Source organism: Gymnoscopelus braueri (genome assembly GCF_963280865.1).
Source record: "Gymnoscopelus braueri genome assembly, chromosome: 7".
NCBI classification, from domain to species: Eukaryota; Metazoa; Chordata; class Actinopteri; order Myctophiformes; family Myctophidae; genus Gymnoscopelus; species Gymnoscopelus braueri.
The window spans coordinates 52,911,930-52,928,176 of NC_137608.1; the positions used below are offsets into that span (position 1 = coordinate 52,911,930).

Genomic DNA, 16,247 nt, shown 5'->3' on the forward strand with positions numbered 1-16,247 from the left:
AGTTTTGCGTAAATTAATGTTTGTTTGTTTGTTTACACATAATCTGTATTCTTAGACGTTTGACCACTTAAAGCCTCAATACTTGACCTTTGGCTCTGTTTTGATTGATTGAATATTTTATTGGCAAAAAATGTGAACAGCACAATTACATTTATAATACTTTGTCTAAAAGGTCCGTCCAAAAAAATCCTTGCAGTCTTGTTTCCATTGGGGTCCTTGGTATTCAATTCATAGACAAAGTGTACTTGGTCTGCTCTTTATTCCCTCTATAGGCCAAATCGTCTCGCCAAAAATAGCAGATCTAAAAGCTCCCAACTTGTCGCAGCACGATTTGCTATAATTTTTGGGCCGAATATCTCCCCAGAGTAGGGATGCTAGGGTTCATGTGGTTATAAAAAGTAACACTGAGTAACCCCCTGTCGAAGACCCCTGGTTTAGCCTCTATAGCCACGCCCTGAGGAAGACATTGTTTGTCGAAACCGGTTGGCGTTTAGTGGCATTTTATTGTTTTTAATATGTAGTGGTCCTGTCATCAAAGGCTTTTTAACTAAGTCCTTGCTTTCCCATTTGGTGGACCCCTCAATCACCCCTGGTTTAGTGCACCCTGCCTCCACCGATAGCAGTGGTGTAAAGTAACTAAGTACATTTACTCAAGTACTGTACTTAAGTACAATTTTGAGGTACTTTTACTTTACTGGAGTATATTATAGAACTTACATTAACCACTTTAGCCCTATAGCCGATCTATAGCCGATCTACAAGCTCACAATGCGTCGCATCGCGACGCATTGTGAGCTTGTAGATCTGCTATTTTAAAATTAAACATTTTGGTACTTTTACTTTTGGTACTTTAAGTATATTTTGATGCCAATACTTTTGTACTTTTACCCAAGTAACATTTTGAACACAGGCCTTTTACTTGTAACAGAGTATTTCTACATTGCAGTATTGATACTTTTACTTAAGTAAAACATTTGAGTACTTTTCCCACCACTGACCGATACAGACAATACGCCACTCTGGCCTTCTTCCTCCACTCTGACCTACTTCCTTACCGTTATCAATCTAATCAACAGTATCTGTCTCATCAATCATAATGGTGTTATTATATGTAGGTGATACATTCACAGGGCATTTTTGCCAGGTCAGTTCCGAAGAATAGTTGCTGATTCATGGAATGGTCATCTCTCCTCCCTCTACGGCGTAGAGGGAGGAGAGATGACCATTCCATGAGACAGAGTCTACACCCTCTATAGGCTCCTCCCCTCTCCGCCCTCTATGCATGCAGAACTAGGCTCCTCCCCTCTCCGCCCTCTATGCATGCAGAGATAGCCTCCTTAATTGGAGTCATTTAAATTATGGTCTAAAGGTTCACGTGAGACCTTTTGCGTCCATAGGCCCTGATAGCGCTCCTCACTCAGTTATAATGTACATGTGCACTTAACATGTTTGGCGTGACCTTTCGCTGAGGTCACAGGGGGCTGGCTGTGAAGAGCTTGTCTGAATACAACCAGTAATGTATATATATATAGCACTAGCGGAGGAGTGGAGCCATGAGTGATACTGACAGATTAATATCACTGCCAGGGCTATTTGTTTTTTAGCTATTTGTTTTTGGCAGATTCGTCTGGTTTCGAGGCTAGCTAGATACTGCCCACACAAGTTGTGCTGAAACCGAAAGAACAAAAGCACATCAATATATTCCACTACAGCCAGTATTAAAGTACATATGGTTAACTTGCACACAGAACTATGAAAGGACAGGAATTGAAACTGCCATCGATCCAAATGTATTTACATTCAGTTAAACAAACAGCTGCCTGTCATCCGTCATAAGGACATAAACAGCAGCCAAACTCTCTCATATCCAGCTTGAGTTAACCCTTTCCTCTACATTTTTTTATGGACATTGGCTCTTATTTTTTTCAGTGGTGGAAAAAGTACTCACATGTTCTACGTAAGTAAAAGTATCAATGCTGCAATGTAGAAATACTCTGTGACAAGTAAAAGGCCTGTGTTCAAAATGTTACTTGAGTAAAAGTACAAAAGTATTGGCATCAAAATGTACTTAAAGTACCGAAAGTAAAAGCACTAAAATGTTTGAAAATAGCCGATCTACAAGCTCACAACGCGTCGCATCGCGACACGTTGTGAGCTTGTAGATCGGCTATTTTCAAATAGCCTAAATATAAATAGTGCTAAAGTGGTTAATGTATGTTTTATAATATAATAATTTATATCTGCAAAGTAACTAGTAACTAAAGTTTTCAAATAATTGTAATGGAGTTAAAGTACAATATTTGCCTCTGAGATGTAGTGGAGTAGAAGTAAAAGTATTGAAAATTGGAAATACTCAAGTAAAGTACAAATACCTGTACATTTTACTTAAGTACAGTACTTAAGTAGATGTACTTAGTTACTTTCCACCACTGATTGAACCTTTGCACTACTATACCCAGTGAAACGCAGAGTATCCCAAAGTGCTGTACACACAAAAAAAGTTTTGAATTCAACAATGTACGTTGGAGGGAGATAAGACATCAGGGCGAAACCCGGGGTGTGATCGATGATTCTCCTTTATTTGTTTATGGAACATCATCTCTTTTTTTCCTGGATTGCACCTTAACGACCGCCGTTTGTTGTCCGTTGGTCGTCAACATTGATTGCCCCGTTAATGATCAATCAGAGAAATTGTTCCTGGGAGAGATGTGATTGGGACTGGGGAACATCAGGCCAGATAACATCACAGAGTGACATCACATGGAGCCTATGACGCCCGCCGTGTCATTTTGGTCTTTTGGTCCACCTCTAGGCTGGATCTTTATAGTGGAGACAGACACACAGGGAGACAGACGTATACGGTGTGAGAGACAGAGACACCAAGGGATTCTGTGGAGTTACAGGACAGTTACAGGACAAACAGGACAGTTACAGGACAGTACAGTAAAGTACAGGACAGGACAGTTACAGGACAAACAGGACAGTTACAGGAGGACAGGGTGCTAGTGGACTAACAAACACACTCCAGCTTTGTATGTACTTGAAAACTTGGAGTCTTCCTCTGTTGGGACACACTGTAGAATTTAATCATGGCTTATGCCGCTATCCTGAGCACTCTGCTGTTTTGCCTGGTGAGTTATTTGTCCATTTTATTTATTTATGATGAAATGTGAATGATTCTGTTATGTTGGGTTTTACTATAGTCTAAAATAAGTATACTACAAATATACTGTAAATAAGCCTCCATCAGCTGCTACCTCATAGTGTTGATAACAGGGTTCTGTGTGTTTCCTTGTAGGTTTAGTTTTTTGTCAATGAACATTTGAAGGATGTAAAAAAAAAAAAAAAAAAAACATAGATATGACATTCTAACAAAACCAATAAAATAAATGCTTTATATCGTTGCTGTCGGGCGGATTTTTTTTTTTGTGTTTTTTTCATAAAATTATAATAATGAATGCCCTTCTTGATCATACTACAGCGTCACACAAAAGCATCGAAGGGTAGCAGATCTACAAGCTGGTTCGCGCCGTGTTTGTAGATCTGCTACTTTTGAATTTGAATCGTGAAATCCGGAAGTTTTGGGTTCCACCCGACAGAGATATGATAAATAACACAACAAGGTGAGGTGGTGTACCTTGTGTTGGTGAAGTCATTAATGATGGAGTTGGTTTATTATAAAGTACACAACGTAATTTAACCCATTAAGACCTGAGGCGATTCTTTAAAAAAATCGAAAACAGTTTTTTGAATTTAAAAAAAAAAAAAACAAACACGATTTTTCAAAAATAGCAGATCTACAAGCTCGTAGCGCGGCACTCGGTGCCGCGCTACGAGCTTGTATATCTGCTATTTTTGAATAGCCAAAGACATCTAAAGTTACACAGATGCGTTCCAGGTATGAATGGGTTAAGAATTAATTTATAGGCCTACGGCCTGTGTGGTAGAATGGACACACCGGCTCAGGAGGTAGAGCGGCATGCAGCTTGGGAAATCGGAATGTTGCCGGTTCAATCCCGGGCTCCCCCTGTGTTAACGTCGAAGTGTCCTTGAGCAAGACACTGAACCCCTACCTGCTCCTCCCTATGGTTCTCTCTGCCATCGGTGTGTAAATGGTTGTTTGGGTGAATGTCACGGACATGGGCAAAGGTCTTTGGATAAAGGCGCTATTCACAGTAAATGCACCATTTACTGTATACTGTCTTAAAATGTAATGTATCCATATAATTGACCTACTTGAGCTTGGATGGAAAGTCAAATTATGCAACAGGTAGTTCCGACCAAGCAATCTGATTGGTTGAAATAGCTATCTAGCCGTGCTTCAAACCAGCATGATAGCACGGGCCTAATCACATTAATAAATCACTCCGCACTGCAGTCCGCACCTGATTAGACCATATATGGCACAGCTGTGCTGTGACGTCACGCTGTCCCACGGTAGGAAAACAAACAGATAAATATCCTCCTGTGTTAAAGTAAAATTACTCCCATTTTGCTAACAGTCCAGTGTATGTTATACTTTATCGTACGAAGGTATTGCACGGCGAAAATAGCCGATCTACAAGTTCACAACGCGTCGCCATCGCGACGTGTTGTCAGCTTGTAGATCAGTTATTTTGGCCACGTGACACGGTCGTACGACGGAGCATATAGCCTACTGGAATCAGCTGTGTTGATGAGCCGGTGCCTCAGAGCACTGCTACAGGGACTATTTAATGTCTCAGTCAAATAAACTCTTCTCTTTACAGGGAAACGGATAATAGTGAAACATTTTTATTATGAATTGCTCCACAATATGAATACATTTGGATGTGTTTTGTTGGTAGCTGTTGTAAAATCGCAATATTACATTCGAGGGTGTGCTTTACCTACATTATTGGCACTTCAGTGATGCTTGCGGAACTCGGCTCCACCTCGTTCCTGACCGCATCACTGGCGTGCCAATAATGACGGTAAAGCACACCCTCTTGTGTAATATTGCTTAAATATTGAAGTTGTCTATGTGTAAACGTACAGTATACTGCTGGTCTGCACACTGTTTAGATGCTCCCAAAGTGAATTGATTGATTGGTTGATTGATTCTGTGTCACTTTTTGATTTGAGCTTAAAAGCATTATTTTACACTTTGGCTATTCAAAAATATCAGATATACAAGCTCATAGCACGCTATGAGCTTGTAGATCTGCTATTTTTGAAAAATCATGAAAATGTGTGCAAATCTTTGAATATTAATATATTATTAAAGCGAACATTTTTAACTAAAATCTTTGCTTCTGGGGGGTCCCTGGAACAAAATATTTTGAGATGGGGGTCGGCGGCCAAATACATTTTGGGGGTCCTTGACATGAAAAAGTTTGAGAACCACTGATATAGAAACATACGTTTTTCAGAAAACTGTTAGGATTTAGAAGACATTTGTAGAATCGGCTTCAGGTCTTAATGGGTTAACAGTTTGCACAGTTTGCACTCTTACTGCTGTTGCTGCTATACCACAACTGCTTTCCCCACAGAGATCTACACACATCTATTATGTATCTATGTTTCTGTATATATATATAGTTTTGAAACTTACCGGGTGTATTTACTCATTTCACTGTCACGCCTTAGTTACTAAAGTCTTGCTAACTACCAAAAAGAGAAGTTCAAACAGGGACAGAACGTTATAAACATCTTATGGCACAGAATTGAACGGCAGTTGTAATTCAGCCTTGAGCTACAGTGATCATATATCCTCCTCTTTATTGCCTCTGGAGGTAAACTGTCAGCAGGCTGACCTTACAGGACACCGTAGTGGTGGAAGGACTCAGATTTTTAAATTAGCAATATAATAATAATCTGCTGCATGTAAGAGCCGAGGCCTGTATTCAAACATTTACTTGAGTAATGTGTTGTGGAATTCCATGGTGTAGTTACAGTACCATACTGTTTAGGACCTACATTTACCACATACATTTTTTCATTTATTAAAGTCTTCTACTTACAAAAGGGAGCTAAAAGCTGATATATAGCCTAATAGTAGATTGGAACGTACCAATATCAGCTTTTAGCTCCCTTTTGTAAGTAGAAGACTTTTGTAAGTAGAAGACTTACAATATCCCAGTTTGAGTCCTACGTTTCCCTCCGTTTCCAGCTGCTCGTTGTTTTATTTGGTATCATCCTGTTTGAGGCCCTTGGCCTTCTTTAAGTGTTTAAGAAATGGATGTTTTAGTGAGAATAAAGTGGACTCTACATTGTGTGAGTATACTATAGCTACAAGTAATGTTACAGTTAGCAGATGATTATTATACCCATCATCTTCTGCAGCATGTTTGCATGCTAATGCTGTACCGGCTGTTGTTGCTTTGGGTTGTTAAATGTTTTCCAATAATATAAACATACGTTTGCATAAAGCAAGTATTATTTGTCCACTCTGATAAGAGTCCCATGAACACTCGAATACTACCCTTTCAAGGTACATTTTGAACAGATAACAAAAAGGATGATTTATATCTACCTATCTATATCTTTGAGTGCTATTACATTTTTGAGTGTAGTGTAGGTATAGAAGCATTTAAAGAAAAAATAAGCACATCCTCCGTCTCTTGGTGCTGAGCCAAACTGTAAGAACAGAATCATGAAGACAAAGCAGGGACTCGCAACTCACTTTTTGAATGCTTTGAAAGTTTTATTTGCGACAAACAGCAGATACGACATTTCGACCCTTTCAATTAAACTTGAAATACTTGAAAAAGACAGAAAGGGTCTAAACGTCGTATCTGCCGTTTGTCGCAAATAAAAGCATTCAAAAAGTGAGTCCCCGCTTTGTCTTTATGTATAGAAGCATCCCATGTAGACCTATATACATGTGTCTGATTCTTGTCCTTTCTCCTCCTCAGGTGGTGTTGGAGGGTGGAGCTGAGGAGGGCCAGTGTGCCTTCTATGAAGAATGTGGGAAGAACCCCACCCTGGAGGGGGAAAGCCTCATCCCTCCTATCGTCCCCTGTCTGAACTACAGCGCTGCCCGGCCCGTCACAGGAAGACACTACCAGAGACTCATAGAGGTCAGTGGATCGTTCCTATAGAGAGAGACAGAACAAAAGAAACAGGACAAGAAGCATATAGGAGAGAATAAATCACATCTCTGCTCTTTCATGTTATTTTATTCAGTCTCCACTCTTCCATTGCAATGTTCTGTTTGCCTATTAACAGATTTGTAAATACAACATTCTGTAGGAAGGAAAAAAAAAAAATATATATCTCTCTTCTACAATATATTATGATATTTGACAGCTTGTAAGAGTCTAAATGTCTCCACTAGGTCTAATAGCTATTGTTTTGGTACAGCCTATCTTGTTATGGTTCAGTTTGTCCTTGAAGCAGCTACAGTATAACTATGATCTCTGCCCTGAGCTCCAGGCAGAACTACCGTACCACTGACATGAGTGTTATTGTACTTCTCCCCATGATATCATGTACATAAAGCATAATCATCACCACCTAGAATATTGTCTGGACTCCTATGTGCCTCATCGATTGCTGATTGATCCAGAATTCCACGACACTCCCTAACAGGTGTCGCCTATGTTGGACCATGGAGAAAACAACACATATAACATGTTCTCCTCCCTAACAGGTGTGTCCCATGCTGGACCACGGTGAGAGCAACACGTACGCCTGCTGCTCGGTGAACCAGATCAGTTCTCTGAGCCTGAGCCTGACTCTGTCCCGGACGCTGCTGAACCGCTGCCCGTCGTGCGCCGACAACTTCGCCCACCTGCACTGCATCACCACCTGCAGCCCCAACCAGACCCAGGTGGTGCACGTCACCAAGACGGCCAACGTCAGCGTGCCGGGCAGGCCCTCGGTGCAGCGGGAGGCGGTGGTGGGCTACCAGGCCTTCCTCACCAACGCCTTCGCCGACGGCTCCTTCCAGTCCTGCAAGAACGTGCGGATCCCGGCCACGGGGGGCTTCGCCGTCTCCACCATGTGCGGCCGCTACGGCCACAAGCTGTGCACCGCGCAGCGCTGGTACGACTTCCAGGTAGGGATGTTAACGGTTCATCTATAATCCATTAACTACCGTTAAGAATTCAGTCGATTAAAGGAGGAGTTCATCAATTACACACCCCATGAAGCCTTGATTTCATGGATTTTTGTTTTTGTTTATGTGGCATTCCTAAGACAATAATTTGATGACCGTGTGTATTTCCAGTAGGAGACACAAATAATCTACTTTGTGTCTCCTACCGGATACATTAGCCGGTAGGAGACGGGAATCAAATTATTAGCTTAGGAATGCGACAAAAACAAAAAAGAATCCATGGATTCAAGGCTTCATAGGGTGTGCAATTGATAGAAAATAAGTAATTTTTTGGGTGAACTCCTCCTTTAAAGTTATCCATTTTCAATTGATTGGAAAAAATAAATGTTTTTAGGTATGGTGTGTGTGATATCAAATGTGAGTTTACCATAATCACAGTAATCCTTCTGGAGAAACATGAGACAGACTCCTTAGAGCACTGCAGAGGGCAGGTGTGTGTGTGTCTGTGTCCAGCTGATGCTCGTTGACTCTCGTTAATGTTATATACATCAGAGGCAATTATGTTTCTGCACTCGTTTTTGGTTTCGGACAAGAATTTTCCCTTTGGTCCTAAAAAACACCGCTTATCAATTCATCGGTTAATCGATCCATAAGGTTATCAACTATCAATTCATGAATTAATTGATAATTTGCATCTGTACTTCCAGGGAGACTCCAGCAACGGTCTGGCGCCGCTGGACATCGACTTCAGGCTGATGCCGCAGGGGGTCTTGGCGGAGGGGTTGCCCGAGGGCATCGTGCCCTACAACGGACGTCCTCTGAGGTGCGTCTAGGACTGTCACGAAAGTTGACGATAGATCGTCACTCAAATAATTGCGATTAACGATTTTAATTTGTTTGGCCATTGGAACATTGGAACATTATGAAGCCTTTTAGGCTTCGTAATAAATCGCACAGGGTAGATATGACAAATAACTGAAATATGCAAAGAAATTATTGACGTGTTAAATAATTTAATATAAAAATAGCAGAAATAGCAGATCTACAAGCTTACAACGCGTCACTTCGCATTGTAAGCTTGTAGATCTGCTTTTTCAGCTTTTTAAATATTTGAAACTTTGTGACGCGTTGTAAGCTTGTAGATCGGCTATTTCTGCTTTTTTAATATTTGAAACTTTGTGACGCGTTGTATGCTTGTAGATCGTCTATTTCTGCTTTTTTAATATTTGAAACTTTGTGACGCGTTGTAAGCTTGTAGATCGGCTATTTCTGCTTTTTTAATATTTGAAACTTTGTGACGCGTTGTAAGCTTGTAGATCGTCTATTTCTGCTTTTTTAATATTTGAAACTTTGTGACGCGTTGTAAGCTTGTAGATCGGCTATTTCCGCTTTTTAAATATTTGAAACTTTGTGACGCGTTGTAAGCTTGTAGATCGGCTATTTCTGCTTTTTAAATATTTGAAACTTTGTGACGCGTTGTAAGCTTGTAGATATGCTATTTTTGCTTTTTTAATATTTGAAACTTTGTGACGCGTTGTAAGCTTGTAGATATGCTATTTTTGCTTTTGTAATATTTGAAACTTTGTGACGCGTTGTATGCTTGTAGATCTGCTATTTCTGCTTTTTAAATATTTGAAAATGTGTGCAAAAATGTTCAACATGGAAAAAGAATTGCGATTATCTCAAATAATTGCGTTTAGACGACTATGTTAAAAATCGTGACGGGCCTAATAGGTGCAACGAGACCACGCCCACCGGAGGGGAGATGTGCTCCTGCCAGGACTGCCAGGAGTCGTGCCCGCCCATGCCCGCTCCCCCGCTGCCCGAGGGACCCTTCAGGCTGATGGGGTTCGACGGCTTCCTGGTCCTCTCCATCGTCCTGCTGTGTCTGCTGCTGGTCACCTTCCTCATCTACCTGTCCGTGTCCTGCTGGCTCCGCTGGCAGCGGGAGGAGGAGGAGGACCAGGAGGAGGAGGAGGGTCGAGGGAAGGACCAGGAGGAGGAGGAGGGTCGAGGGAAGGACCAGAACGGGAACGACGTGACCCAGCAGCGACTCATCGACCCCTCTGAGGTCACCTGCACCGACAGGAACAGCCTGGCGGCTCAGGAATTCCTGGCCTCTCTGTTCAGACCCTGGGGGACGCTCATGGCCTCTCACCCTCTCAAGGTGGGTTCTCTCTCTCTCAACATGCAGGCTTTCTGCAGTATAGCCAGTGGTGGAAAAAGTACTCAAATTCTTTACTTAAGTAAAAGTACCAATACTGTAATATAAAAATACTCTGTTACAAGTAAAAGTCCAGAATTAAAAATTTACTTGAGTAAAAGTACAAAAGTATTGGCATCAAAATGTACTTAAAGTACCAAAAGTAAAAGTACTAAATATTTTCAAATAGCCGATCTACAAGCTCACAACGCGTCGCATCGCGACGCGTTGTGAGCTTGTAGATCTGCTATTTTCAAATAGCCTATGTTTAAATAGGGCTAAAGTGGTTAATGTATGTTTCATTATATAGTTTATATCTGAAAAGTAACTAGTAACTAAAGTTTTCAAATAATTGTAGTGGAGTAAAAGAACAATATTTGCCTCTGAGATGTAGTGGAGTAGAAGTAAAAGTATTGGAAATTGGAAATACTCAAGTAAAGTACAAATACCTCAAAATTGTACTTAAGTACAGTACTTAAGTAAATGTACTTAGTTACTTTCCACCACTGAGTATAGCTGTGGAAAAGCTTGATTTCTATTCCATATCAACCGGTGAGGTCCTGTCTAGCCCATTGAGACCTGAAGCCGATTCTACGTGTCTCCTAAATCCCAACAATTTTCTGAAAAACGTATGTTTCTATGTCAGTGGTGCTCAATCTTTTTCATGTCAAGGACCCCCAGAATGATATGTATTTGGCCGTGGACCCCCCATCAAAATATGTTGTTCCAGGGACCCCCCAGAAGCAAAGATTTGAGTTAAAAATGTTCGCTTTAAAAATATATATATTGAAAGATTTGCACACATTTTCACGAATTTTCAAAAATAGCAGATCTACAAGCTCATAGCGCGGCACTCGGTGCCGCGCTATGAGCTTGTAGATCTGCTATTTTTGAATAGCCCAAAGTGTAAAATAATGCTTTTTTGCTCAAATCTAAAAATAACACTGTTCCAGGTCTTAATGGGCTAGAGACCACCTATACTCATTACAGACATTCCAGTTTCCAGATTGCATTTGTTTCCCCCAGGAGTGGAAAGTAAACTAAGTACATTTACTCAAGTACTGTACTTAAGTACACTTTTTGAGGAATTTTGACTTTACTGGAGTATTTCTTATTTTCAATAGTTTCACTTCTACTCCACTACATCTCAGAGGCAAATATTGTACTTTTACTCCACTACAATTATTTGAAAACTTTAGTTACTAGTTACTTTGTAGATTTAGATTTGTAATACTAAACATACATTAACCCCTTAAGCTCTATACAGTATATATTTCGGCTCTTTGAAAATAGCAGATCTACAAGCTCACAACGCGTCGCGATACAGCGCGTTGTGAGCTTGGAGATCGCCTATTTCCCCCAAAAAATTATACATTTTGAAAACTTGAAATGGGACATTCTGATTAATGAGTGCTTTTGCTTTCGGTACTTTAAAGGAGCAGTTCACCCAAAAAATTACTTATTTTCTATCAATTGCACACCCCATGAAGCCTTCAATTCAGGGATTTATTTTTGTTTTTGTGACATTCCTAAGGCAATAATTTGATGACCGGGTGTATTTCCGGTAGGAGACACAAAGAATCTACTTTGTGTCTCCTACCGGATACATTAGCCGGTAGGTGACGGGAATCAAATTATTAGCTTAGGAATGCGACAAAAACCAAAACAAATCCATGGATTCAAGGCTTCATGGGGTGTGCAATTGATAGAAAATAAGTCATTTTTTGGGTGAACTACTCCTTTAAGTATATTTTCATGCCAATACTTTTGTACTTTTACTCAAGTAAACTTTTAATTTTGTGCATTTACTTGTAAGGGCGCGCTCCCACCAAGAGTTGGCTGGTCGCTGTTAAACGCAGGTTGTGCCCGGCCACAGTTTTTTGCAGCCAGCGGATTCTAAAAAACGGGAGTGTCGCGCCTGTCACTCACTTTCAGGACCCTCCCCGTAGCCCGCACTGCCTGCTGCCTTGAGCACCATGGTGCTTCCTGAGTCTTGAGACAGTCCGCCTTCCACTCACCCGATTGGACAGAGGGAGAAAATCAGCGCCTGCCTCCAGCAGTTTTATGCTTAGTCGCGGAGAGCAGATAAACGCAAGGTCTGCGCGACTAGCGGAAAAATCTGCTCTTGCGTGAATCAACGCATTTGCATTGACAATGCATTGGCAGATTCTGCAAACAGCGGCCAGCCAACTCTTGGTGGGAGCGCGCCCTAATGGAGTATTTCTGCATTGCAGTATTGATACTTTTACTTAAGTAACACATTTGAGTACTTTTTCCACCACTGGATAATCCTTGGATGGTAGATGTTGTATTGTGGATGTATTTTACATTTGTGGTCATTTACGCATTTGTTTCAAATGTCTGTGATTCATCTTTTGTATCCAAGGTTCTGCTAGCCGCGGCCCTGGTCGTGGCCGCCTTCGCCACCGGCCTCATGAACATCGAGCTGACCACCGACCCCGTCCAGCTGTGGTCCGCTCCCAACAGCCGCGCCCGCCAGGAGAAGGACTTCCACGACAAGTACTTTGACCCGTTCTTCAGGACCAATCAGATCATCCTGACGGCGCCCGGCAGAGAGGGTCACGTCTACGACTCCCTGCTGTTCGGACAGCAGAACTTCAGCGGCATCATCAACAAAGACCTCATCCTGGAGCTCCTGGAGCTACAGACACGGATACAGGTAGGGATGATATAACTATAGATAACACATTAATAGTGGTACTGTATGTACAGATGGAGTTACATACACGGATACAGGTAGCCAGACAACTATTCCACAATCTCCGAATGCTATTTAGAGTCTAGAACTACACCTCCCAAACTCCGAGGCAGGAAGCTGTCATCTGTTCGTCATTTATGTTCACAAAAATATGTTTTTAAATATCTTTACATTTAATTTTTAAATTTCCATTTCTGCTAAGCAGCAAGCTATATATGCTTAGATGATTTAGATTCATTTCATTAGGATATATCCACACAACTGTAAAGACGAAACGGAAGCGGGGAGGAGGAGGCTTCACATCCGGTTTATGGCTTGATCACTTTCAGAGCTTCTGTCGCTCCAGACTGTAGTGACAGACAGACAGACAGACAGACAGACAGACAGACAGACAGACAGACAGACAGACAGACAGACAGACAGACAGACAGACAGACAGACAGACAGACAGACAGACAGACAGACAGACAGACAGACAGACTGCATGACGGAAGCATTCGAACATTTTGGGAGGCAACAGTCTGGCTCGATGTGACCTAGGAGATAACACATTAAAGGTCATGTAAGTCAGTGGTTGTCGGGTCTGGGGACCCCCAGGGGTCCTTGAAGGTCTTCCAGGGGGTCCTTAAAGGGCTTCCAAGGGGTCCTCAGCCAAATGATTGATAGTTAGGAACCAAATGGGCCCTTATGGGTCTGTAACTCTAAAAGCGTAAGAATGGAACTAAATGGAAATAAATGGAACTAAATGGAACTAAATGGAACTAAATGGAACTAAATGGAACTAAATGGAAATAAATGGGTCCATTTATTTTCAATGTAATTCCTGATTAATTCCGTATTTAAGGTAAACATGAGATGTTGTTATTCATATGTTATGATCCTACATGTGTTTCTAGGAAATTTCCTTCTGGTCAGAGGATCTGAACCGGACGGCCAGTCTGAAGGACGTGTGTTTCGCCCCTCTGAACCCGTCCAACCCGTCCATGACGGACTGCGCCACCAACAGCCTGCCTCAGTACTTCCAGAACAGCCTGGCCAACCTCAACGCCAAGGTCAACATGACGGAGCTGGGGGTCACCAAGGAGGTGGACTGGAGGGACCACTTCATCTACTGCGTCAAGTAAGACATCTTTTTCAAGTCAACCACCCCCCCCCCCCAAATTAATATCGATTTGGCCACGGAATACGAAAATATTTTGCGAAAAAAAATAAGAATGTTCAAATTTTTTAAAGATTTTTTGAAAGAAAAGGGAGAAAAAAAGATAGATAAATAATATATAAAACGTCACAATGCGACGTGTTGTGAGCTTGTAGGTCGGCTATTTTTGAATAGCCGATTGTGATGCTATATTAACACATTTTGATGGGAATCCCCTGGAACCCCTTCAATGACCCCTGGGGGTTTCCGGATACTGAAGGGTATTCAATCTCAAAGTGAATAGTGAGGGATAAAGTACTCAACCCCGGTACTTGAGTCAAAGTGTAGATCCAAAAGTACTTTTATTTTTATTTTTTATATCCAGACATTTTCAAAAATAGTGAATACCAGAGCATGTTGTGAGCTTGTAGATTGACTATTTTCTAGTATTTTTTAAAATAGGACAGATTCATTATGTATTTTTGTAAGGTCGGGTCCCGTCTGACCCTTCTTAGAAATGTAGTGGAAGGGAAATTCAAAAGCTTCCACAAAAAGCAATAATTGTAATTTCATATCCTCTAATATTCTTTTTGGCTTCATCTTGTTTTCCCTCCAGCTCTCCATTGTCTTTCAAAGACATCACTGACCTGGGCATGAGCTGCATGGCTGATTACGGGGGTCCCGTGTTCCCCTTCCTGGCAGTGGGGGGCTACGACAGTGAGTGACTTCCAGTAACACATGATCACTGAATACACCCGTTACACTATGATGGTGTACTTTTATACATCAAAGAGTACACCACACATATCATTTTCATGTATCGTTTGTCATACTGTTTTTGTTAGGCAGCACCTGATAGATACCTGAAGATGTCCTAACAATATGAGCTTTAGCCTCATTAAGTGTTACAGTGTGTACATTCAAGATTGAGCATTATTCATATTTCATACATGATTCATATTAGGATATTAATTTGTGTCAATAACTCCCCGCCAGATGACGAGTTCACCAACGCTGAAGCTCTCATCGTGACCTTCTCCCTCAACAACTACGCACGAGACAACGTCAAGTTCAAGGTGGCTCTGCAGTGGGAGACCGAGTTCCTGAACATCGTCCAGGAGTACCAGAGCAACCCCAACACCAACTTCACCTTCGCTTACATGGCAGAGGTACGCTAACGGTTATCAGTGGTGTAAAATAACTAAGTATATTTACTCAAGTGCTGTAGTACCAATTTTCAGTATTTTTACTTCTACATCTCAGAGGCAGATATTATACTTTTACTCCACTACAATAATTTGACAACTTTAGTTACTAGATTTTGATTATCACATCACATCACAAAAAACATACATTAACCACTTCAGCTCTTTATATATTTTGGCCATTTGACAATATCCGATCTACAAGCTCACAATGCGTTGCGAGGCGACGCATTGTGAGCTTGTAGATCTGCTATCCTGCTTTTCAAAAATGTCCTGTTCACATATAGTTTCATTTACCTCACTCAGACATAGCAATAAATCAATTAGCCTTGCCTTGCCTTAGACAAACAAGTGATTATATTGGATCAATTAAGAGAAACTCACTCAACTCAAAGTTGAGTGAGTTTCATGTTGATGATTTGACAGTGAAGGGACAGTCACTGCTGATAAGGACCTGCTGCTGTCACAGTTCTATACGTGTGACAGCATAGAAAACTATATGACTGTGCCCTCTCTGGCTTGAAAAAAAAAGTATTGAAAAGTACAAATTGTCAAGTAATAAAACACATAATAAAACTATATGACTGTTGTTGCATACCGTATTGTCCTGTCCTCATCTAACATGTTTTCTTTGAATTTAAATCTTTTGTCCCGTCTCTTTCTCTACAGAGGTCTCTGGAGGATGAGATTAACAGGACCACAGCGGAGGACATTCCCATCTTTATGATCAGCTATGCTGTCATCTTTGTTTACATCGCCGTGGCGCTGGGGGAGTACACATCATTCAAACGCATCCTGGTAAGACCCCATAGGCTCTCCAACCACACAACTATTACACCATCTGTGAATGAATGCTACACCGAGTCTGTCACTACTGTAGTACGACTCCTGTAACTCAGCGCCTCCTGTAAGCCGCCAACGGAAGCCGTCATCTGTTTGTCATTTTTGTTCAGGAAAATATA

General features: G+C 41.3%; 2 protein-coding genes across 2 annotated transcripts in view; one reads left to right on the forward strand and one right to left on the reverse strand.

Annotated features, from left to right (window-relative positions):
• LOC308089138 (HLA class II histocompatibility antigen, DO beta chain-like) overlaps positions 1-16,247 on the reverse strand; it is a gene marked incomplete at its 3' end in the record, with an annotated part of 282,785 nt that overhangs the window by 142,576 nt on the left and 123,962 nt on the right. The window lies entirely within an intron of this gene.
• The window catches only part of npc1l1 (NPC1-like 1), a 34,242-nt gene that overhangs the window by 1,976 nt on the left and 16,019 nt on the right, over positions 1-16,247 (forward strand). The window contains exons 2-10 of the mRNA XM_080433134.1: positions 6,888-7,040; positions 7,613-8,020; positions 8,728-8,843; positions 9,755-10,187; positions 12,610-12,903; positions 13,839-14,062; positions 14,697-14,797; positions 15,077-15,249; positions 15,955-16,083. Coding sequence (XP_080289260.1) covers positions 7,622-8,020; positions 8,728-8,843; positions 9,755-10,187; positions 12,610-12,903; positions 13,839-14,062; positions 14,697-14,797; positions 15,077-15,249; positions 15,955-16,083 — 1,869 coding nt within the window. The 5' untranslated portion in view covers positions 6,888-7,040; positions 7,613-7,621. The remainder of the gene's footprint in view (positions 1-6,887; positions 7,041-7,612; positions 8,021-8,727; positions 8,844-9,754; positions 10,188-12,609; positions 12,904-13,838; positions 14,063-14,696; positions 14,798-15,076; positions 15,250-15,954; positions 16,084-16,247) is intronic.